Here is a 26,116-nt window from a genome sequence, read left to right as displayed (position 1 = left end):
CAACCATCCATAAGGAGATCTGACTCCCTCTTCTGGGGTGTCTGACGACAACTACAGTGTACTTACATATAATAAATAAATAAATAAATAGAAAAAAAGTTTTAGCTGTTTTGCTGAAAATGTGTTAAAAAACACAAGATGTTAACAACCTGGCTTTTAATGATACCAATAAGCTATATACTACAGGGCTGTCAAGATGACACAGTGAGTAAGAATACTTGCTGCCAAGCCTGACAATCTTGAGTTTAATTCTCAGAACAGACATGATGGAAGAAAAGAATCAACTTCCTTAAGTTGTCCTGACATATGTGTTTAAACACACAGGCACATGCCACACACACAGAGACAGAGAGACAGAGACAGAGACAGGCAGGCAGGCAGACAGACAGACAGACACAGAGAGAAACAGTATGACGGCCAATCCTTATCTAAGTACTAAATGGTCACTTTACAGTTTTGTTATCTTTTCTTTTTAATTAATTTATTATTTGATAAATTGTACACTTGTACTATAATACATTCTGATTCTCTCCCTCATACTCCTCACCTTCTCTTGTCTCCCTTCCATCACTACCACCCACTCCCCACTCACATTCACCAGTGTCTTTCCAAGGCTCACGGCTTTCAATTTTGTTTTTTGATCCATCTAGCTTATTAAAGAAGGCCATCTATTTCACTAGTGGATTAAAATTACCATTGGAGCCCTTGAAGGCAATGATATCCCCTTTCTGACCCTATCAGTGGAAAACAGTCCCTCCTCCATCCATGCTTGACTTGATGAGAGACTCATTTATATACAAACCCTGTATGGGCACCTACAATTGCCAAAAATTTATCTTGCCCAGAATGACATTCCGCAGCCTTCTTCCTATCTGCTAGTTTTATATTACACCCCGCCTCCTTCTGCAATTTTCCCTGAGCTTTAGGGGGAGATAATATATTTCTTAGATTTGAACACTCATCTACCATTTACTATCAGTACTTGGTGCAGCCATGGGTCTACGTTGACCACTAATCACTAGAAATAGAGACTTCTCTTATTAGTACTGAAAACCACATCAAAACCACATGGTGATGGTGACTGTTAGTCCCGAGTGGAGAACTGATATTATTTCGGTAACCTGACATATCATTAAGCTGTCTTCTAAATATTTAGTTTATATCCCCAAAGTCTTATAATACTGAAGTATATTTATAGCACTAATTTATTCCTAAGTGAAACTTAATATTTTATCAGACTTAAACAAATTATATATTCTATTAGTTTCCCAAAATAGATTGTCAAATTTAAAGGGACAGTGATAACGACTTCAGGCGTTGGCAGATGTAAGTTCTCTATTACAGCTACTCAACTTTTCATTGTATAAAATCAAATATATGCAATAGTAGACAAATGATTATAACTACATATTACCAAATTTATTTAAAAATGTAGGTAACTGGGCTGGGGAGATGGCTCAGTTGACTCAGTGTCTGATGTACAAGTATAAGGATCTGAGGTTGAGTATTTAGAACCCATGCGAAAAGCTGAGCATGAAACACACTGGTTAGTAAGCTAATTGTCAAAAACCAACTTAAAAGAGATCAAATGCACTTATCCTACATATGAGAACAATGTCACTCCCAGAATATATAGTCTATTAAATAAAAATGACAGTGCAAGGTATGGTATACCTCCCTACTAGTCATTGTCAGAAAGGCTTTAGAAGTCTACGAAATAGTACATGATGATGCACTTGATGACCAACCACAATGAAATAGACACTGTACACACTGGTTTAGGATAGAGAGGAATCAGTCTAAAACTGAGTAGAAAAATTCCTCTATGGTGGTGAGCTTGCACAGTATGAGGATGCTGTGCAGGATACTGGGTGAGACAAGACAACTCTGGACCATGCTTGTCAGAATACTGACCTATCAGCGAGGGTAACTAAATGCTTACTGATAGGATCTGAAGTCTGCTACAAAGGAAGACATTTCATGTCTGGTACAATAATCCTAGTCAAAAGAACAGGCGTAGTAGCTGCTATTATTATTTTATTAGGTGGTCATGTGGTTAAATCTCTGTTTATATCTATAACCTAGGCTACTCTGAACCTTGGTCAGAGACACCTCCTTTTGCAGCGGGCAGCAGTCTATGGAAAGATGCACAATTGGTCCAAGTGCTAATAAGAGACTGTGTGCTCAGCCCATATCAAGTTCCCTCTTCTCAGCTCTTGGAACATCACTGAAGAGAAGGCAGGAGACTCTAAGAGTCAGCTGGAGGAGGGGGAGCTTTGTGAAATGCTATATTCTGGATATGACATGGCTATCACACTCATGAACAAAATCACCCGTGGTTACTTGCATAAAATCAAAACAGCTGAAATTCTGGCAGTGGTGAGTAGATAGTATCTAGGTACTACTCCTTATTGAGGAGCTATGAGTAATTGGTTAAGTTTCTGAAGGACAGAGAATCATTCTTTTAATGACCTTGGTAGGATTCCAATATCCATATGTGTGCATATATAGGCAGCACTGACTGGACTAAATGGGTTATTAAAAATAAAGAGACATGGTAGAAGTGCATATAAATGGAATTTAAGGAAGGAAATAACAGTTAGGGATATAAAAAGAAAAGCTGGGAATAGCAGCTCTTTAGCCTTGTGGAGTAGAAATAAGTGGGCAGAAAGAGGTAGTTTGGCTGATTATTGGCCTAGCTAAATGTTTGAGCTTCAGATTCAGTGAGAGACCTTGCCTCAAAAAGTAAAGGAGGAAAGCTAGAGAGAGTTCAGCAGGTAAGGGAGGTCACACTATTCTTCCAGATGGCTTAAGTCTGACTCTCAGTAACCAAACTAAGAAGTTTGCAACCACTTGAAACTCAAGCTTCAGAGAATCAGGCTGCCTTTCACAGGTACCTGCATTCACATGCACATACCCCACACATATATGCATAATTTAAAATACATCTTAAAGAAAGATACAAGTGACCAAGGAAAGATGCTGAATGTCAGTTCTGGGATTAACAGTAGATTAACAGATTGTCAGGCCTAATAGCAAACACCTTTATCCACTGAACAATCCCATAAGGCTCTATACCATATTTTAGAGCACATATCATCTTAACTAATGTAACTTTAAAGCCTTAACCAAATGTAACATTACAATTCCTTTAAGGTCATTGTCAATTCCTTTAAACTGAATAAAAACATTTTTAATCCTTTCCAAGACAATTTACTGAATAAATAAACAAATCTCACCCTAGAAAAGCTTTCACCATATGCTCCCTAAACACCTTTTTATTTTTTAGTATGGCCTCATATAACACAAGAAGTCCTGGAATTGGGTATGTAGACCAGGCTAGCACTGAACCTGCAGCAATTCTGCCTTCGCCTTCCAGCTGTGGGAATTACAGGAATAAACCGGATTTGATTGCATGCTGCTTTTATGAAATAAAACAAATACCTGTTTCCCACATAAATTAGACCAAAAAATTGTCAATGATAAGTATCTTTGTTTCTCTATTTTGCTATTTTACTTTAATTGGAGTTAAATAACGAAGACCTGCTGTTCTGAAGAATAACAGAATTATGTCAATACTAAAGTTATTCTTTTTCTAGTTTTAATTTTCTTTACACTGATGCTTTAATATGTAGAAGCATAATATAAAAATTAGTTAGAATATCGTTAACAACCCAACTCCTAAAAATTTCACCTTTCACAAAAGATTAAAGTACCTGATAGCATTTGGGAAACAGAAAAAAGTTCTTACTTTAAGCAATCAGTTAAAGGAATGAGAAGTAGCAAAAACAAGCAAATAAACAAACAAACAAACAAAAAGCAAATAGATACTTTGAGTATGAAAATGGAAGAATAAATGACTAAAACCATGGGTGCTGTAGTGGTAGTCTCAGAACAGTCGTTCTCAATCTGCGGATCACAGCCCCTTTGAGAGTTAAACCACCTTCACACGAGTTGCCAAAAGATTATCAGAAAACACAGATTACAATTCGTAACAGTAACAAGATTACAGTAATGAAGCAGCAATGAAATGTTATGGTTGGGGTAACCACAACATGAGGAACTGTATTACAGGGTTGCAGCATTAGAAAGCTTGATAACCACTGTTTAGAACCTTAGCACACTGACTCTATACCTGAAAACACAAAAGTCACCACAGTACTTGTTACTTACATCAGACTTGCTGGTCTCTAACCTAGTGTTTGTGATAAAGTGTCATACTCTCATAAGAATTTGATTACTTAATAAATAGGTGATTGAGAATAGTTTGGAGTGACTACAGTCCCTGCACTTGGAAGGCTGAATAAAATGAGTGAGTTGGAGAATTTAAGACCACTTTGAGATACTCCTGTTTATAAGCAGTCCAAAAATAAAGACTTTTGTTTTATATTATTGATACACATAGATCAAATACATGAAATGCTTATTAGATAACTGGGCACTAAGCCACTGTGCACAAATCAGTAACTTTATTTCTAACAAGTTCACAGAATGCTGCTGCTCCAGGTCCAGAGATAGCATTCTCAGAATGCAGTCTGAATGATGCCTTAGAATAAAGGTGATGATTCAGGCACCTTGAATGGTCTATCTTATTAGCACATGGCTCCAGAAACTACTATAAATACTAAAATAGATGGCAAATGGGGTAATGTTTGTAACCACCTATAAACTTTCACTTTGTCTAATGTGATAGTTTTGTCAACTTTGTCAACTTTAGAGTCACCATGGAAACAAAGGTCTAGGCAAGTTTCTGAGGGAGTTTTTAGGTTCCATTAATGGAAGTCAGACCCACTCTAAACCTGGTAAAACAATTCGATGGGCTGATTCTTAGACTGAACAAAAGAGTGTGGTGGTTTGAATGAGAAAGGCTCATGGAGGCTGGAATATCTGAATTCTTGGTTCCCAGTTGGTAGAACTGTAAGGACTAGGAAGAGTGGCTGTGCTGGAAGTGTCACAGAAGGTGAAGCTGTAAGGTTTTCTACAACTTGGGCCAGTCCCAGTGTGCTCTGTTTTCTGCTTTTCAAGTTGTGAATTCTCAGTTGCTGTTCCAGGCAAGCTGCTGCTTGCTGCCCTACTGTCCTGCCACCCTGCCATGATAAAACTCTAAGTTTCTAAAATGTTAAGTCTAATTATATGTTTCCTATGATCAATGGTATGATCTATTATGGCAATAGAAAAGTAAATAACACAAAGAGTAAACTGAGCTGAGCACCAGCATCCATGTATGTATGGTTCTGTTTCCTGTGACCAGACAGTTCAAGTTCCTTCGATGATAGTCTTTACCTTGGAACTGTAGCCAAAATAAACCTTTCTTAGGTTGCTTTTTCAGATATTTACTCCAAGCAGTAAGAAAAGTAAATAGAGTTGGCTGACAAATGTCATATAACCTAAAAACATAGTAAGTCTTCAATGTACATTCAAAGTACATACTGCTTTGTATGTACTTCAGAGTGAGGTACAGTATTTACTTTTTAAAACCCTGGTAAGCATTCAAGGCTTACAAAGTTGGATTAGTCTCTTTCGGTAAATTGTACAAACCTGCTGAAGGCTTAACACTTATTATCTCAACTCCTTCTGGCAAATCCAACTCTTTGCTGTATACCATTTCAGAGAAGAGAGACAATTTGCTGGTACTCTGGAGATTAGCTCTGCAAGCCTGGAATTTCTGTGAAAATGGAGATAGAATCTTCTCTGGAGAAGAGGAATAATGTTCTTCTGGTAGCCAACTAGCTTCTGATATTTTTGTGTCTATTCTTTCATCTATAAAATAAAAAAACAAAAACAAAATCTGGGAGGGAATCCTTTACGAATAAGTATTGTAATCACTACTTTTAAATAAATAGCTGAAATATAAAAGATAACATTGTAGACACATTAGTGACTATTTACAAAAAGAAAGAAAGCTGTTTTACTTTCAGTATTCTAAATAAACTATAATTATCAGCAGTATATAAAAATGGTTTCAAAACTCACTCTATAAACAATGGGAAGGAAGATAGGTTCAAGAAAAGATAATAGGAGGAGGAAGAAGAAGGGTGAGAGGAAGGATATGGCCAAGTAACTATACACATATACGAAAAGGTAATAATAAACCCATTACTTTGAATAATTAATATATACATTAATATTAATATTACGTATAAGAATACATATAGTTAGTTTGTAAAATTGTTTCTCGGTTAAATATGTAGGATTTCATGAATTGTGTAATGAATTATGTAATCAAGTAAAAATGAATTTCTTTAAAATAAAAAAGGCCTAAAGTTTTCTACTTGTGTATGTATACTTTCTTGAAGTGCAGGTCTATCTGAATATACAAAAAACAAAGTAGACTTACCCAGTGAGACAGGAGTTGACCTTAAGTGTAAATCCCACATGCGTAACAGTGAACGGTTGTCTTCAGTACACTCTATCACAACCAGGTAGAACTTTTCAGAAAATCCATTACATGAGCTGTCTGTTGACATCAGGAATATTTTTCATTAAGACAGATGGATGAGATGGTATACATAATATATGAAGTTAAAATAGTTTTTTTTAATAGAAAGAAACTTTAAAATGCAAAGCAGATTACAGAATGGGTCATTAGCACATGAATTTGCATTAATTTGAAATTTTAATTATATACATGCTATATGCAAGTTGCATTTCCAAGATCTAAATTTTAAATATTTACTTTGAGCATTTTAACCTTACAATCCCTATTATAGTTATCACTATGGAACTGTTCACAGCGAGATACCACACACAATCACTGGGGGAGACAGACACAAACCAACCTCACTGGGTAGTCCTAGAAAGTAATTCTAAGAATCTTAAACCTTTCTGTATCAGGGGACTAACTCAAAGGGTAAGTCTGAAAATAAAGTTTAAGTGAGCTACTCAAACTATAAGAATTAAAAGAAAAGAGAGGATAAGACCAATCATTCTATTTTTGATCATTACAATAAAAACAAAAGAATACCCTGATAATAGTATTTGTAAAATATTTTTCTTGATAGAACAAAAGATAAAAATATAACTCCATAGGTATTTTCCGGCAAACAATAATAATAAAAGTAATGTCTTTTAAAAAGTATAATCAGTAAAAATTCCTTGAGTATTTTAAGAAATAATAGATCATGTATTTGGTTTTAAAGAGAAAAAATTAAAATAAAAGATTCTTAGAAAATATTAGAAACATAAGCAGCATAGCAAAATTTACTGTAATGCAGAGTAATTTCCCTTTAAAATTTTGGTTGTAATATATTTATTAAAAATAGGATGCAGACATGTGTAGCCACTTGCAGGGCCAACTATCATGCAGCACTGTGGTTACTTTGTCATGTAGTCTGATGGAATTTTCCTTTTGCCTATTCTTTCTTTTCAACGTTTTTAGACAGGGTCTCACTACATAGCCTTGTCTGGCCTGGAGCTCATTATGTAAACCAGGCTGACCTCAAACTTCTAGCTGCCTCAGATTCACAAGAGCCGAGATTAAAAGCATTCTCCATCTCACAAGGCTTTCTATTCTTTTCAAACACTGGTCAAAGCCTGGGCATGCTTTCTGCAACACTCTGGTCCTCTTTCTCACTTTTCCTTAAGTTGCTCCCTACCCTTGCCATGTGGTCCTTGTCCTCTACTGCGGACATGTTTGCTTTCTCAGATACTAACTTTCAAAGGCTTGTATTTTTCTCTTCTTTAACCTCCTCCTAGCAGATGACAAGATTTACAGCATATCTGCTCTGTTTGTTTGTTTGTTTTTCTCTCAATCTTGAATAGAATTTTTGGGGGTGGGGGATGCTCAAGTATGTACAAGTGTGTTGAGGTCAGAGGTTGATGCTAAACTCTTTCACAAGCACTCTCTCCTTTGTATGTTGACACAGGTCTCTCACTTCAAAATGCATCTGTCTCTGCAATGTTGGCATTACCAATGTACGGCTGTGTCCAGCTTTTTAAACATGAGTTCTAGAGATCAACCTCAGACCCTTCATGCTATGTGACAAGCATTTCTCTGTCTGAGCCAGCTTACCATCCCTGTATTCCCTTTATTTTTAACAAATGGCCAGGATGTCCAGAACTACAAAACCACATGAAAAAAGCGTGCTTTTACAGTTCATGGAAGCTCAGGGAATACCATGAAACATGAACTGAAAGCACAATAAGAAACTGCCAGTGTGCAGAGCTCTAAGGAGTGCTGCTCAGAAGAGAAGTGGGAAACACGGAAGAAACCATGTATTGTAAGAGAAATCCTTGAACAAATAAGTCATGTTATTAATTAATGTTATCTGAGACTTAATAACTGACTTGACTAACATAGTGTAATTGCTTACTTCGGATTTTAGTCTTCAGGAAAATTTTACGCACTTTGGTCTGCCTCTGTAATTAAATAACCAAGAAATTTTATCTCTATTTTCTCAGTTTTACTTCATGTAAGATAACAATAAGGTTAGGTGGTAGAATTTAATTAAAAGTTAACTTTTATTATAAATGTTTTACTAGTAAATATTTATATTAAGACTCTGCTTAATGGCATTACTATTTATTTATTTATTTAGATTATGGGCATCTGGAAAGCCAGGTTTTACTAATAAATATTTATATTAAGACACTGTTTAATGACATATCTAGCTATCTCTATCTATCTATCTATCTATCTATCTATCTATCTATCTATCTATCTATTTAAATTATGGGCTTCTGAAAAGCCAGGTGTCTACATTATTCAAGTCAGTAATACATCCATATAAAGAGCATTCACTCACTCACTCACTTACTATGGCAATAACAGACTCCACCTACTGTGTACTTAAAGTAACATGAAACTGGGCTAGGGGTAAGGCTCAATCTTAGCTTAATATCTTGGAAGGAGACCAGGCAGCAGGTGGGAACTAAGAGTAAAGTAACATACAACCGAGGAACAGTTAATTGCTTTGATTTGTGGTATTTCAGTTTTGTTGGTTTTTTTTTTTTTTTTCCTATTTCCTGGTTAAGAGTAAAAAGCTAAGCCAGGAGACGGCCTGTATGGCTGTTTTCAAGTTATTCAGGAGGCTGAGGCAAGAGGATAGCTTGAGCATGGGATTTAAGGCAAGGTTAAGCTACTTTTATCAGACCATATAAATAAGAATATAAATTCATACTCAGAAGAAAAAGGTAGTAGTATTTATGATAAAAATACCAACCTGAAATACAACTTGAGGTGTATTAGTTCATTTTTACTGACTATATAATATAAGCTGCAAATACTTATCATCATATCAAAATTCTTCTTACCTGAATCCAATAAAATGTTATCTACTCCCAGACGTTTCTTCTCAAGGTTATTCAAAATGAAGTCTTCTTGGAAAACATGAAGCAACTGGGTTTTTCTGCCATGCTGAAGTAAATAAATAACAACATAAATTGACATATACAGGTCATTTACTTAATGATAAATAGAAGAAAAATAATACTTACAAGCTTGGTAATAGAATCTAATGCAATAATGCATCCTGGTCTGGCTGTTGATTGCTGACTGACAATGTTAAACACTTCACCAACATATTTCTGTTAAAAAAAAAAAACAACTTCTTTAATAATAAAAAAAAACCCTAAAAACAAAATTTCATTAAGATAAATCATGAACTCAAGTATTATAAATATAGTTTCTTTCAACTATAAACAATATAGGATTTTACCTTAATAGAAACTACACAGGAATGATTCGAATACAGCTATATTAGTAGGTATAGAGGGGGAAAGGCAACACTTGGTAAGCTTAGGTGGAAAATAATTTATATCAACCAAAGTGAAAGACTATCCTCAACTTCTTAATATACTAAAAGCAATGCTTTTAAAACATCAATTTTTCAGGATATCATATTTATTTATTTTGTTGTGGTATTGGGAATGAAACCCAAGGCCTCATAAACATATGCTGTCTCACTGAGTTACATTCCCTGACTAAGAGTTTCCTAATTACCCATCAATAGGATAGTTTCTCTACACTAATAATGTTCTATTTGAATTTCAGGTAAGTTTTTTTCATGTTAGTGGGACTGGGACTAGAACTCAATATGCATACCAGGCTAGCTTGGAACTCACAGAAATCTGCCTGTCTCTGCCTGCCTCCTGAATGCTGGGATTGAAGGGATGTGCCACCATGTCTAGACTGAATGCTGGGATTGAAGGGGTGTGCCACCATGTCTAGACTCAGATACTTATTTTATATCTTCAGCTCAGACTTTCCTCTAAAATCCAAAGTCCACTTTATTGAATCTCTTGGATGTCAGACAAAATGAGTATGTCCAAAGCAAAGCTCTTAAATTCTACCTTTCCAAATCTGCTAGTCCTACATTCTTCCATATTTCAACCATAGCAAGTCTACTTTATGCTTAGCTGACATAGAATTGAGTCATTTTTTCCTCACATACAAAATCCTGTCCAAACCCAACTATTCACATTCAAACTACATCTAATACTTGACAAGTTTTCAGTGTTTCTAACATTAACACTCATTGCCATTCTTGATTCCTTAACTTTTCTCCTAGACTAATGTAATAGCTTTTTAAATTAGTCTCCCTCACTCTACTTTTTTGCACAGTGGGACTTAAGTCATCATAGTAACCTATTTTTAAAAATCCTACGTCAAATTATTATCACATGAGTATAATTTTCAATGGTTTCCATGTCATTTTAGACAAAAGTCCAAAGGATCTGACCAGGCTAACTCTCTCTTTTCTCTCTGACTACTCGAACTAGCTTTATTTATTGCACTAAGACCTCCTTAGTGTTTTGTTATATAATCACACATTTTGGCTGCAGGGTCCATGAACAGGCCAACCTTCTTTCTGGATCCCTCTTCCTATAGCCACACATCTAGCTCATTCAATTCCTTCATGTGTTTTCTATAAAGCTTTCCCTTGAACAGCAACATAAGGGGTACTCCCTTTCTTTTGCAGCACTGTTTCTCTCCACGGTGCTCGTTAACTAACGTATATATTTTTAGCTAGTTCCCTTCCACCAGCTATCTCGCTTCACTAGGATGAGCTTTCTAGTATCAGTTTCTGGCTTTTTATAGACAAATTTCCAGCAGTTAAAACAATGCTTAACAAATGAAAGACCCTCAATAAATGCCTCTTTTCACTAAAGCAATATATGTGGGTAACATATATACTCATACACTTTACAAGATATTGTTTTATAAAATTATGCTTTAAAAAACTTCACAAGACCATAATTAAGCAACAACTCTACTCCTTTTACATTCTGAGCATTAAAAACTAACTACTGGCAACTTAGGCTAGAATCACCTAAGCAGGAAACTTAAGTACCGTCTGCCTCAGGAGAGATTTGAAAACACCAATAAGCCTGACATAATGGCAAATGCCTACAACAGGAGCACACAGGAGACAGAAGCAAAAAAGCCTGGGTGTTCAAGGTTAGCCTATGTCTAGAAAAATGTTTTTCTTTTTGTAAAGTCAAGTAACCAACTCAAACAGAAAAACAAAATGAAACAAAACAAAACAAAAACTCATCTAAACACTAGAACTGAAAAACGCAGAAATATTCTCTAAATGGAGGGATCAGTAAATACAGACAGTAGGCTTTCACTAGTTAGGCTTAGGAAGAAGAGGGTCTCTAGCATGGTAAAAGTCTTACACTGACATTTGATAGATTTCCTTGAGCTGCAACTAAGCCAAGGGTTTTTTCTTCTCATGTTTAAGATTAAAATTCTACTCTTATTATTCTAGCTCCTTTTAACTATAGAGGAACCAACACTTTCTACAGTTGGAAGCCTCTGTCTACCTTTGAGTAAAGAAGCATATAACTAGACTCGGGAGAGGGATGGAGGGAGAGGCTGGGACTTGAACTCATGGACCACATGCTCAACCAGGCTAACTCTCTGCTTTTCTTTCTGACTACTCTTATTGTAATGTACTATGACCTCCTTGGTGTTTTATTACATAACCAACATATTTGGTTGCAGGATCCATGAGTACAAAACAACAATAATAATAATAAGGAGCTCAACCCCAGCCTAGAAATAATGAAGGAGCTAAACTTAAAATCACTATACAAGTGTCACAAATTATAGGCCACAATTCTAGAACAGGTCAAGCTAGGACAGGTTAAGAATCCAAAAACTTCATATAGCTTGTACTTACAGAAATTTCAGGGTTGGAAAGTTCATATAAAAGTTTCTTGGCATCAATAACTGCTTCATATAACCTCAGATATTGTCCATCACTAGCTACAAAGCATGCACTAGGAGAGTTGCAGTATGCACCTAGAAAGTATTTAGAAACATTTAAAATGCAACCTTTCGGTAAGTATCTTAAAATCTAAATCACTAAAATGGAAATCAGTGTGCTTACCTAGACAGTAACTGGGTATGAGAGTAGGGAGCCATGCCACATTGGAAAAGGCAGAAACATGAAGAGAATTAATCCGGGCAAGTTCAGATACTCCTCCAGAAAAAGATAGTGGCCCAACTGGATCGACCCTCCAAAGAATAAGCTCACTGTAAATTGCATTGGGATCTTGAAATGCCATATCAACGTTGCTTTTATTTTGTTGTGCCAAGGAGCATTCTTCAGTATTTACAGCATCATGAGCTTGCTTTTGGTTACCAACATTTGGTGTCCTTAATGCATTATGGTGTGACGTTGTCAGTAATAAAGGTAATACCGAGTGGCAAGCTAAGTCATTAAGATGAAAACGATGACCACAATATCTGGATTTGTGAGAAATACTAAGCACTGTAGAAAAAGCAGATTCCTCAGCAAAACTAACCAGCCACTGATTCAAAGAACCATCAGCATGCTTTGAAATCATCATAACATTAGGGGTAAAAATACTTAATTTTAAGTTATTTGATGATTTACTGTGAGCAGAGGAGATAAGCATTGATGTGGAACGAGTGAGGCCAGTGGGTCTCTGTTTTCCTTGTTGAATAGCCAAGTCAACGTTCTTGGTACAAGCATACATCACTATGCTTTTACAAAGAGAGTTTGCATCACCTGTGGGGAAAGCTACAGGAATTCTGGAAACAAAGGACACCTAAAATTAAGAAAGTGGGTGTTAGAACATATAATTACATAAAAACATGTTAAAAAAGTTTTCACATAAAAAAAAAAGAATTAGCTCCTCATAGATGATTAACAGTACCTGAACTTGACGAAACATACCAGGCTGGTATTCATCCAGCCAATCTACATGCCAAACTAGTAAAGACCCATCCATGGGATGGATACTGAAAAGCATGTCTGCGTTTTTACTCCATTCAGACAGAAGCACTTCAATCTGATGATCGACGGCGGCTGAAGATAATGGTGTAAAACTTGAACTTGGTAACATTTTGTCTTCATCCAATTCCTTCTTTTCATGATTTATTTTTAAATCATCAACACCATCATCCAGTTCTATAAGCAAGAGTTCATGAACCAATAAAATTATCACTACAAATTAAAACAGAGCTTTCTAAATAAATTAAAAGTGAAAAAACATACTTTTGTATTAACAAGAAATAAGATCAACGAAGTTAACTTAGTAATCAGACAGCTAGCAGGACTGTGAACATGCATATCTTTACCTCTTTCAAAAAGCCCAGACTCAATACCCTTTCCTCACCTCCTGGATGAGGCATATTAAAAGAGGCAATTACAAATTTTTTTATCAAATTTAAATGAAAAATAAATAAAAGCTTACAAACTGGCTAGAAAATGAGAGCACTTGGGACTCTGTGAGTCTCTTTTGCCAGTGTAGCCAGAGTGGAAGGGGTATGTATCAAGGCACAGAGAAAACGCTTGTACTCTCTCCCTGCCCTCTTCCTTCTCCACATCCAACAGCATGATGAATACAAAGCACTGTGGTGTTAGTGGTAAGCATAATTGCCTCTTCTTTCATACAGTGTTTCTCAACTCTAATGTACATATAAATCAACTATATTTAAATTGCAGATTCAGGAAAGTAGTTGTGTAGTGTATGAGATAATACATTTGATGCCATTAATCCATACTTAAGTCATAAAGTCACAAGCCTTACAGGCTGACAAATCCAAAAGAACAGAAAGCTCTGAAAAAAAAGTAATGTAAGCAAGAATATCCATACCCAGTTATTAAATAAGCTAGTCCATATTACATTATGCCACAATGACCATGGGAAATTATCTCATATAATAACTAGTTTTATCCTCATAAAAACTACTTATTTTGGACTGCAAATTTAAAGTTTCATCCTTCTTAAACTTTACCTTCATCAGATTTTAAATCTGCCTGAATAGAATCTTCTACACTGGCTTCAGATGAGGGCTGTTCAAAACTTTTTCTAAGTTGCTGTAAGAAGACTTCCATGGACAAAGTAAAATGTAACTCTTTATTGTTTAACCAGTGTACCACAAAAGGTCCACATTTCTCTTCATTTTCATTTAAACTCAAGGATGTAATAGATGGAAGAAGTGGGATATCTATAAAGAAAAACAAATGACAAAATACATATTTTGAACCTCTATAACATAGCATACACAATTTCTATTTTTATTATTGGCATTATACTTACCCTTTAATTTGAGAAAAATTTATCTAGTTTTCAGTTTAACTTAAAAGTTATTTTATAACCAGAAATTGAAAACAGCCTAGCTATCTATCAACTAATAAATGCATAATGAAAAAGTGATACATTTATACAACAGATTATTATTCAGCTGTTTAATAAAATAAATTTGCAGGTAAATGGATGAAGCTAGAAAAACATGCTGAGTGAGGTACTCCAGAACCCAAGGGGGTAAACACTGAATGTTTTTCTCTCATATGTGGATTTTAGCTTTTAAGTTTTTGACATATGTGTTATAATCAAATAACCACAGACATTAGAAATTAGTAAGGAACCTGGGGGAAGAAAAAGATCTCTTAAGGATGGTGAAATAGCATATAGTGTTAAGGAGAGATAAAGGGGAAAATAGAATAGGGGAATTAAATGTCAAGGGATGAGAAGACAGGACAAAAGAGGGAAATATGAAGAGAAACAACTAACACTAAAGGGCATTTGAAAAGCCATATGTAAACAGTCTACTGGAAAGTTTCCAGAGACTTTGTAGCAGTCAGTCTTAAATGAGTGTCTTCATCAAATCCTTCCGTAGAAGGTTGATGGCGCTAAGCATAAGAGGAGGCAGAAAGATTTTAAGAGCCAAAAATAAGGATAACACCAAAGAAACAGTGTCTTCCAGACACAACAGGATTGATGCTCATATGATCTCACATAAACTTTGGCAGCACACACCAGATCTGCAACATTCAAGGCAGATGGGGGCCCAGTCCTGAAAGGGGGAGATGGGCACCAAGTCCCAGCTCTAAGAGATACTTAGCGGCTTTCTACAAGGAAATCAGCTTTCTACAAGGGAATGCCACTGGAATATATCAAGTACATTCCAGAGCATGCCCCATACCCAGAAATAACTGACCAACGCTAAACAGACTCCATGGTCAGCTTTTTGTTTTGGTACTTTTGTCTTATTGGTTTTTTTCTGTTTTGGAGGGGAGCTGGGGTGAACATAACACAAACAAAATCCAATAGTAGGGAGGCTCTTAAGAAGTTTGAGGGGAGTAAAACAGGATCAAAATATATTCTATGAAAAAAAATTAAATAAAAAAAATATTTCTTAGCATTATTTTTTTTTCCATTTTTTATTAGGTATTTAGCTCATTTACATTTCCAATGCTATACCAAAAGTCCCCCTTACCCACCCACCCCCACTCCCCTACCCACCCACTCCCCCCCTTTGGCCCTGGCGTTCCCCTGTACCGGGTCACACAAAGTCTGCGTGTCCAATGGGCCTCTCTTTCCAGTGATGGCCGACTAGGCCATCTTTTGATACATACTTAGCATTATTTTTAAGTATTTAATTATGTATTTTGAAGTACAAATCCAATCAGTTGCTACAAAGATAAAGAAAATTCAAGTCTATCATGTCAATAAAATCTGAATCATGTTGTTATCAATAGAACTATAAAGGCTGCAATGGACTTAAAAAACACAAACAATATTCCACAAATTAAGCTTTTTCCATGATAAAAGATTTTTAAAAATCAACAGAATTATCTGTTTGATTTATCTATAGTAAAGGCAAAAGTAGAAACAATACCAGAAGAGATAAATGGTACCGGAAAGAACCTTTCCCTTGATTCTACTATCAGAGGCAAGTTCTAATGTATCCAATCCAAGAGTTCCTGTTTATATCTATACAGTAGCATAATTATTTTGATTATTTATTTACCTATTCTACATCTGATTACAGCCTTCAAGAGAGCAGGACAACAGCTATTTAAAGTGTCACTTTCCCTCCAATTCCTAACACTATCTCTAATTTCTACACTGGTATAGAGTAAGCAAGTAACTGAAAGCCTGATTTGCCAATGTCACTGTTCCTGGGTAGAGCTTGGAACTGAAATGGCACTTCTCCAAGAAGTTATGGAAAAGGCTTTCTCATCTTTGGCTGACACAAATTCAAAGAAGATTACAATGCTGTTAACTGACAATAGGCATTACAACTGTTAAGTACACAAGAGAAGAAATACTGCTGGCTTTTAGCAAGATATTCTAACTAAAGAAAACTCAGCATTTTGTGCATTAATACCCCACTCAAGGAACATGTTATTTTTGCAACAAACTTTCACAGTTAAGATATAAGACCTAGAAATGAGATTCAACAACATTTTGCTTTGACATGTAAGATTTTGTCTTAATCACTGTTCTACTGCTATTAAGAGACACCATGACAAGGAAACTTTCATAAAAGAAGCATTTAATTGAGGCTTGCTTACAGTTTCAGAGGTTAGTGCATTATTATTATGGTGGGGAGCATGGTGGCATGCAGGTGCTGGAGAAGCTGAGAGTTCTACATTTTGTTCTGTAGGCAGAGAGCTAGCCGGGTATGGACTTTGCAAACCTCAAAGCTCATGCCCAGTGAAGTACAACAGGGACACTCCTAATCCTTCTAATCCTTCCAAATAGTGCCACTCCCTGGTGACTAGGCATTCAAATGTGAAACTGTGGGAGCCATTCTTATTCAAACCATCACTGTTTTCCTAGGTGATCTATAATTTAAAGAAAGTTTTAGTTCTCCTTAGGAAGCTGAGGTGCCACATTCAAACTCAGGGCTCTTCTCTCAAATAATCTCCTAGGCATTTTCTGAGAATTCAGGCTTTCGTTATTCTTGTAATATTGTTGCTTTTTAAATTTATTTCATTTTTTTTCTAAGGTGCTGCAACTCAAAGCAAGGGCCTCATCCATGCTAGAAAATCACTTTACCAGTGAGCTTTACTACAACCTAATCCTGGTCCTTGGCTCACCAGGAGCCTTCAAAATTATGCCACTAACTTTATAGGTAACTGGTGTATAAGCACTGTCAATATTATGTATTTGATAAAGATGATCTTTCCCAAATCTAAGTAATTTTTTAATAAAGATGATTCAATATTCTGACATATTTTTCTTAGCCCATGAATACTTTTACAACTAAGATTACAGTCAACCAAATAAATCAAAAGTATTTCTATACTTTAACTTAGCAGAGTTCACTCTGGTAGACAGAATTCTACTCAAGTAATTAACTGATAATTCCACTGCTATATTTCTTTGAAAATGCAATACTGCAATTTCAGCTCCATGGAAATTGGTTCTGCTTAACTGATGCTTAAGAATATTCTGTAATATCGAGGCCAGCTTTGGCTATATAACTAGACTCTGTCTAAAGAGAGGCAAGAGGGGGAGAGTAAAGAAAAAAGATAGGAAAAGAGAAGGAGGGACTATATTCTACAAGATATAAAAAAAATAAATTTTTGTTCTAGAGAAAGGGACTAAAGTGTAAAAATCAAAGGAGTCATTTATTTTCCACTTTCCATAAAGGTGGTATTAATTATGTGTAAGTATTACCTTTTTTTAAAAAAAGAAACACTTTGATACACTACTTTAAATGCATCATCTGTGACCCCTGATTTTTTATACTCATAGAAAATATTTACTGAAGTGATAAGAGCTTAATTCTCTAAGTTCACAGGTACCTATCCAGATGGTATGGTAGTTAATTACCTGTGGCTGGGTTGATGCTGGCTGCAATATGAAAGTGACAAAGTGCATTGGCATGCAGTGGTGTGTTCCTGTGGGCATGGTGAGGATCCTGCTGATGAGGCAGATAGCCAGTATGTGCTACAAGAGCAAGTGATCTACTCCGACCTCTACGGAAAGGTCTCAGATTTACCTGTATATATAAAAACAAAGTAAAGTGACTGCATATTATGATTGTCAGAATGAATAAAAATGCTATTTTATATAATTATACATGTAAAAAAATAACTCTCCATTTTTTGACCTATCAAATTTGAATCTTGAAGAATAAGTACCCGGCCTACTATTTTCCATATTTGCTTTTCAACATCTAAAATCAATTTCCAGAACTTAAAAGTTAAAAAAAAAAAAAAAAAAATCAAGAACCCGAAAAAATAGTAAGATGGGCATAGTGATGGACACTTGAATCTTAGTACCTGGGAGAAAGGTAGGAAGAGCTCTGACTGAGTCTATACAATAAGCTAGCCTGGTCTATACAATAAGGCAGCCAATGCTAAATAATGAAGCCCTTTTTTCCAAAAATAAAGTACCAACAAAGATCTGTCTGCTTGATGTCTTTGCCCACAACTTGCTCCCTGTCACTATGAATATTACCATGATATACCAAGTTATCCAATTTTAAAAAAAGCATCATTTTTCACAGAGATCATTTTATCTGATCTCATGTGGTATCCAATTTAAACATGCTATTTTAATATTTCATGGCATGAAATAATTCATATAGACCGTAACTAAGGTTATCGAGCTAGTAAGAAGCAGAGTAGAACAGATTCCTTGGCTAACACTTTTTGTTACGTGATTAATATACAAAGCCACTGAATATGTCACACAGCTTAATTATATTCTCAGCCATCATCTCTGTGACTTCCAGTCCAGCCTGATCTATACAATGAGTTCCAGTACAGCTAGAGCTAAATAATGAGACCCTGTTCAAACACCAAAAGAGGGGGAAAATTTGTTTTCTATACTATACAAGTTTAAACAAATCATTTTCAAGCCACTTCATGTTTTAATACTAAAAAAGGAATAAGAAGCCAGGTATGGAAATGCATGTCTTTAATCCCAGCACTCAGGATGCAGAGGCAGAAGCACGAGGATCTTCGAGTTTAAGCTAGCCTGGTCTACAGAGAGAGTTCCAGGATAGCCAAGGCTATACTGAGAAACCCTGTCTATGAAACAAACAAAAAGCAAAACCAAAAAGAAAAAGAACAGAAATACTGAGTCAGTATTTCTATTCTATTTTCAATCAAAAATGGTTTTTCACACTTGTAATCCCAGAACAAAAGAGACAGAGACAGGATGATTGGCATAAGGCTGAGATCAGCCTGGAGCTACAATGTAAGACTTTGTCTCAAAAGAGCAAAATTTGTTCTATATTCAATTAGCCCAAACATCAAAAATTGAGTTTTACCATCAATGCTTATAAACTAAAGATGTGTTCTGACGGGTCGAAAGATAACAAATGGCAAATGGTACAACAGAATATAAAAACAAATCTACCTTATGCTCCAAGAGAAAATATATTTTATAGTCAAATCTTTGAATTCTCAGATTTTACATTTGCCAAGTAAACTGTTACCATTATTTCCATTATTTTGTAACTGGTTAAGCTAAGATTAATCTCATAATTAAAGATAGCTCATAAGTTACAAAAAAGTACTTAAATGTATTTTCTTTACTTAGATAAAAGGAACATTTCTATAATTGTTTTCCTAAGATATACTACTACTTATAATATTATTATGTAACCCAGAAGAAAAAAAAATACACTGTATACAAAGTTTTTAAAATCTGTAGGAAACACATAATATAATAAAAACACTTACTTCTAGAGCACTTTGAACTCGGTCTTTACTGGAAGCATTTCTCTTTAAGTTATTTGTTAAACTAACTGGTTCACACCAGTGGTTGCAGTCACTTCCATACAGGAAGCAATCATTTGGTAAAAATGTTTCTACCCAAAGACGACATACATTATCTTTACAGCAAGTCAACAGTACGTTACATACAGAAGCCCTGAGGAATAAAAATATTTTAGAGATATTACTAATTACATAACACATCAGAAACATCCTGCAGTGTTTCTATACATATTTAAACATTTAACTAATATTAACAAGAGAGCCAAAGAGATAACAGCAGTCAGATGGCTATTCCTTTTGAGGACTAGGGTTTGATTCCCAGTCCTTTTAGCTCCAGTTCCAGGGAACTCAACACCCTCTGTTTTCCAAGGGCACTATAGAGATATACATGAAAACAAAACAACCATACATATAAAAGCTTATAAAAAAGTCAAGAGAACATGTATATATTGATGTCACAAGAGAAAATGTTTATCAACCTATTTCTTCTGTCTAGAAGAAAATAGTTTTTGTTACAATAATCTTGAGATTTTTATTACATCTAAAGAGCAATGACTTAGATCAAGCATTAATTCCTCAATTAACAAACACAAAACAAAGTTCCTAATAAAATGTTCCTATTTATTCAGTGAATGACCATTATTTTTAACTATTTAATGTTCAAGTGCTACTTTCTGCAAAGTCATTAAGAAACTGATGTAAGCATATAGTATACTTATTGTCTCTTAGCCTACCTAGGCCCAAAGCAGTGATGTGCAAAAGAATTCATGACAGACCTGATCGAACCACATCCATCATTAGCAATGGACTTAGCATTCTGGACTTATTATGAGTTATTTCCTTTTATGACATCCTCAAAATAAAAAGTATAAACAGCTATTACCACAAAGAAATCTTTTATCAGGTAATTTAGCAAATGAAAGGAAGAAAGGAGGGAAAGGAGGGAAAGGAGGGAAAGGAGGGATGGATGGAAGGAGGGAGGACAGGAGGGATGGATGGAAGGAGGGAGGAAAGGAGGGCAGTAAAGACAAAACAGAAAGAAGAAAGCTAAGAGGAATGAAATAAAATATTCTACAGCAACTGCCTTATCATTCATCACTTTGTGATTAGAAAGACCCAGCACCACAAAAGAAAAATGAAGCAAAATCAGTGTTTTTCCTTGGTTCCCCTGTCAGCTTCAGCTTCCCCAGTGCATTCCCCCACCTCTCCCGTCCAGCTCTCTCACCACCTTCTGTCTATGCCTTCACATTCCTTTCTTCTCCCCAATGCTTCTTCCCTTTTTCTGCCCTGACACCATCCTCTCAGCCTCTCTGGGCCATGTTTTGTTTTCATCTCCCATCCATCTACCTCTCATCTCTCCTTCTACAATGCACTCTTTTGATTTCTTCCTGAACCTTTTGCTTCTCACTCCTCATCATTGTAACACTCATCCATCCCTTGAATTTCTCCTTCCTTTCTTCTGTCCCTTGCCTATACTTATTTCCTCCCTCTAATATATATCCATCCCTTGCATTTCTCCCTCACATAGACCATAGCAATAAAATTAAAAGTAAGCAAATTTAACAAGAAAATAAATCAAAAAACAATACCAAAAGTTCATACTGTCAATGAATAACTAGCATAGAAGCACTGACAAAGGAAAGTAGCAGGCGGTAACTAAACGGTGGACTAGATAGCAATCAGATGAAGCAAAAGAATTTAAGAGAAACAAACAAGTCAAGAGAGAAGCCAACTAAAAATCAACAGAGTGCAGCAATCTTAATGCATGTCTATAGCTTCAAGTGACTCCTCAGAATATCTGTAGTCAATATCAAAGACTGGAGCTGCCCTTCTTCACTTCTCTTACAATGTTTATTATTCCCTTGATGGTCTAGCACAGTGTTTCTCAACCTTCCTAATGCTGCAACCCTTTAATACAGCTCCTATATTGTGGTCACCCCAACCATAAAAATTATTTTCATTGCTACTTCATAACTGCAATTTTGCAACTGTTATGAATCATAATGTAAGTATCTGTTTTCTGATGGTCTTAGGCAACCCCTGTAGAAGGGTCATTTGCTCCCCCCTCCACAGAGGGATCATAGCCCACAGGTTGAGAACCATTAGTCTATCATATTGATACAGAGTTCATTCGGCATATAAAAGCAACAAACAATAGATTTAAACTCACAGAAAGCAACCCTGTGATTGACTACATGTCTCCAACATTTGTCCTACACTGATGAAACAACAAGTTAAGATAGTTTTGCAATTTGTTATCTCCAGCCAACTTTTGGAGGTTCCTGCAGAATGTCACCAAACCTTACAACCTGGCCTATATTCATCATTTTTTAAATAAATAGTAAAGATTATGCTTACTACACAAACATGTCTACTGTTCTTTCTCAAATCAACAGACTCTCTGCATTCAATTTTTTTTTTCAGATTCTACCCATTTTTTTTTCTTGGATATTTCCTTTATTTACATTTCAAATGTTTTCCCCTTTCCAGGTTTCCTTCAGAAACTGAAGAACCCCCCCCCCACCTCTATGAGGGTGCTCCCCCACCCACCCAGTCCCATCCTCCTGTCCTGACATTCCCCTACACTGGGGCATTGAGCAACCCCAGGCTGGAGGGCCTCTCCTCCCACTGATGTCCAACAAGGCCAATTTCTGCCACATATGTGGCCAGCGCCCTGGGCTGCTCCATGTATAGTCTTTGGTTGGTGGGGGGGTCTGGCCTGTTGACACTGTTGCTCCCTCCATAGGAGGGAATGTAAAGAATATGCTTACTACACAGACATGTCTACTGTTCTTTCTAAATTCAACAGAATCTCTGCATTCAACTTGTTTTTAAAGATAAAGTTTCATGTAGTCCAGGCTGACCTCAAATGGACTCTCCAGCAAGAATGACTTTGAGCCTGTGGTCCTCCTGCTTCCACTTCTTAGGAGTATGTATCCTAAGCTTGACCTTCAAAGCCACATTAGAGAGGGCGAGGGAGAGGGAGTGGGAACGAGGGTAACTTAATAAAATGGCCCAAAGGTAGGAGAGTAACTATTACTTCATTGCTATTTGCAGGAACCCCTAAATGTCCCAGTTTTAGGCATCTGCTATCTGTTTCAGTCTTCACTGTGATCAGCTCCATCGCAACTTAAGCTAAGTCAGTCCACAAAACTTCAGTAATGCATAAGCCTGTTTAGTATTCTGATGGCTATAGCATCAATACATGAGTATACTTGGGCTGGAGAGATGGCTCAGTGGTTAAGAGCACTGACTGCTCTTCCAGAGATCCTGAGTTCAATTCCCAGCAACCACATGGTGGCTCACAACCATCTATAATGGGATCTGATGCCTTCTTCTGGTGTGTCTGAAGACAGCTACAATGTACTCATATACATAAGATAAATAAATAAATCTTTTAAAAAATGAGTATATTCATTTATTATATATCAGAAGAAATTAGTTTCTATAAAATAGTTTTCTTCAGATAGGTTTAAAAGACAAATTTGTAATGATCAAGCTGGAGTCACTTACAACTTATAAAATAAGAATTAACATACACAATGAGATCATTTTATTGAAAACACATTTTAAAGTATGTAGGCAAGAGAACTAGAACTTAAGTGAACCTGCGATACGGTTCCTTCTGCTGGCAATACCGATTACTCAGATCACTCTCTCTTAGCTTGAGGACTCGGCCACAAAATAAGAGCAGAATCAGTACTTTTCCTAGTTTCTTTTCTCCACTAAACTTGGAATGGAGGGCTAGGATGAGGACAATAACACTCTAATAGGTACACATCCTGTTGGTCCCAAGGGACAAAATAAAGCCGACAAATGATGTGAGCGCATAACCACAGTTCTACCTGAACATCTCAACAGAACCAAAAAGGTGAGACAGACAACCCAATCTGCACTCCACGGAGTTCAAGACAGATTTGCCGATATACTTACTAAATCTATGTAACCTACTCAAAGAACACATAAAAATTCTATGTTAGGTAGTTTTTCAAGGACTACAGAAAAGAAAAAAATACTAACAGACATATTTTTGAGCTCGTATGAGTTAAACTGAGCTCCTATGGGTTAAACTAATACCCAACTCAAGGAAAGATAATTTCAAGAATTAACTCTATTTCCTTAAAGAAGAAAAGGACTTCAATAAATGCTATTTTGTTTTTTGGTTTGCTTGTTTTAAAAAAGGATACCAGAGGATTCAACTGCAAGTACAAATGAGGGTGGTAACTGTCCAAAAAAAACCTACACAAATAGCAATCTGTATAAGATACACAATGGAACACAAAACAAAGGAAAGAAAACTGTGTAGAACTGCATGACAAAGACATCTAATATGGAAATAAATTATCTTGGCCTCAAATTCACTTTGAGGCTCTTATGCTAAGCATTAATCTTACTTGGCTCATATCCAGACATGTGCAGCCTGGCACAATCATCGACTATTACTCTAATCTTCAAAGGTTCAACGTAAGAAAACCAGTTCAAGTTGGTGACGCTCTCTAACATACAGTGAAACACTGACAGTTCAAGTTGGTGACGCTCTCTAACACACAGTGAAACACTGACAGTTCAAGTTGGTGACGCTCTCTAACACACAGTGAAACACTGACAGTTCAAGTTGGTGACGCTCTCTAACACACAGTGAAACACTGACAGTTCAAGTTGGTGACGCTCTCTAACACACAGTGAAACACTGACAGTTCAAGTTGGTGACGCTCTCTAACACACAGTGAAACACTGACAGTTCAAGTTGGTGACGCTCTCTAACACACGGTGAAAACACTGACAGTTCAAGTTGGTGACGCTCTCTAACACACAGTGAAACACTGACAGTTCAAGTTGGTGACGCTCTCTAACACACAGTGAAAACACTGACAGTTCAAGTTGGTGACGCTCTCTAACACACAGTGAAACACTGACAGTTCAAGTTGGTGATGCTCTCTAACACACGGTGAAAACACTGACCTCGGCATATATTTGCTTGTTTTACGCCAGGAAAATCCATTTACAGCTCGTGGATGGGCCAGATACACAAAAGAAAAGTCAATTTCTCCTTGGGATTGTTTTTCTGAATTTTTATCTGGAGACGTAACAGCTGGTCGCCAGTTTTCTACATTATACCATACCTTTAGAAGACAGTCATCCTAAGGAGAAAAACCAAAAAGCATCTAGTGACCATATAACCACAAACATTATTCAGAAAAAGGAAAATTAAGGGGTTTTATTCTCTCGTAAGTCAAAAATTCAACTAAGACTGCAATACTAGTTGCAAACTGATGGCACACCCCTCTAATCCTGGAAGAGGCAGAAAGAAAGCTATCTATGAGCCACATAGTGAGCTTTAGGCCTGCCAAGGTAACATAGGAAGACCATGTCTTAAAACAAACAAACCAAACCAAACAGAAAGAAAGCAATACTATCTCCAAATTATAGACAATCCAGATAACCGAGATAGATGGCAAGGCCGTTCATAAATTATCATTTTAAGAAAATATTGAAAATGAAAATCATTTAATAACTAATACTGTAGAAGTATTTTATTTAGGGCATTTCAAAAAAAATCTAACAGTCCTGGATCACACATGGTAAAAGAAAACCAACTCTGGCAAACTGTCCTCTGCATGCATGCATACAGACAAGACAGACAGACACAACCACACATACCCATTCACAGATACACAAAATATTAGAAATCAAGTATTATATGTATGTCCACCCTCATTTGTACTTAACTTGGGAAATAAAGGGGGGGAATACAAAGAAATTAGTATTAGGTTCCATTTTTGAACTTCAATCAGAATAAACAACTCCATCTCACTCCATAAAAAACAATATGGTGGTGCTTGTGCGCACGCACAGACACAAAACAGACACACATATTTTCAAAATTTACCTTTCCAGCAGTGGCAAAAAATTCTCCATCTGGTGAAAATTTCATTAGGTGGACCTGGGAAGCAGTTCTGTAAATTAAAAAGGTGAGAGTTAATCACCAAGGAAAGTAGACTCAAAATAACCAGTACTTTCCAAATTAAACTCCAGCAATTTCTCATGATTACAGAACTTTGAGTAACGCTTTTTCCCCTTATGAGGTGGGTCTTGCTCTGCGGCTCAGGTTGGTTAAATACCAGGTTAAGCAGGCCTGTTTCTAACACAGCTGGAAATGCAGAGTACCACTA

The 26,116-nt window shown here is 36.2% G+C and overlaps 1 protein-coding gene across 5 annotated transcripts in view; it reads right to left on the bottom strand.

Moving 5' to 3' along the window:
- Positions 1-26,116, bottom strand: part of Dmxl1 (Dmx-like 1) — a 132,884-nt gene that overhangs the window by 88,144 nt on the left and 18,624 nt on the right. For all 5 annotated transcript variants that reach the window (XM_006525916.4, XM_006525917.4, XM_006525918.4 and 2 more), the window contains exons 6-17: positions 25,834-25,900; positions 24,906-25,084; positions 19,908-20,097; positions 18,046-18,214; positions 14,213-14,425; positions 13,129-13,382; positions 12,336-13,020; positions 12,126-12,247; positions 9,436-9,525; positions 9,253-9,355; positions 6,338-6,457; positions 5,539-5,760 (exon numbers count right to left, since the gene is read on the bottom strand). In XM_006525916.4, the coding sequence (XP_006525979.1) occupies positions 5,539-5,760; positions 6,338-6,457; positions 9,253-9,355; positions 9,436-9,525; positions 12,126-12,247; positions 12,336-13,020; positions 13,129-13,382; positions 14,213-14,425; positions 18,046-18,214; positions 19,908-20,097; positions 24,906-25,084; positions 25,834-25,900 (2,414 nt within the window). The remainder of the gene's footprint in view (positions 1-5,538; positions 5,761-6,337; positions 6,458-9,252; positions 9,356-9,435; positions 9,526-12,125; positions 12,248-12,335; positions 13,021-13,128; positions 13,383-14,212; positions 14,426-18,045; positions 18,215-19,907; positions 20,098-24,905; positions 25,085-25,833; positions 25,901-26,116) is intronic.

This window comes from Mus musculus, chromosome 18 (genome assembly GCF_000001635.26).
Source record: "Mus musculus strain C57BL/6J chromosome 18, GRCm38.p6 C57BL/6J".
Taxonomy (NCBI): Eukaryota; Metazoa; Chordata; class Mammalia; order Rodentia; family Muridae; genus Mus; species Mus musculus.
Note: the sequence above shows the minus strand (reverse complement) of the source record. Positions and strands in the feature narration are given on the sequence as shown.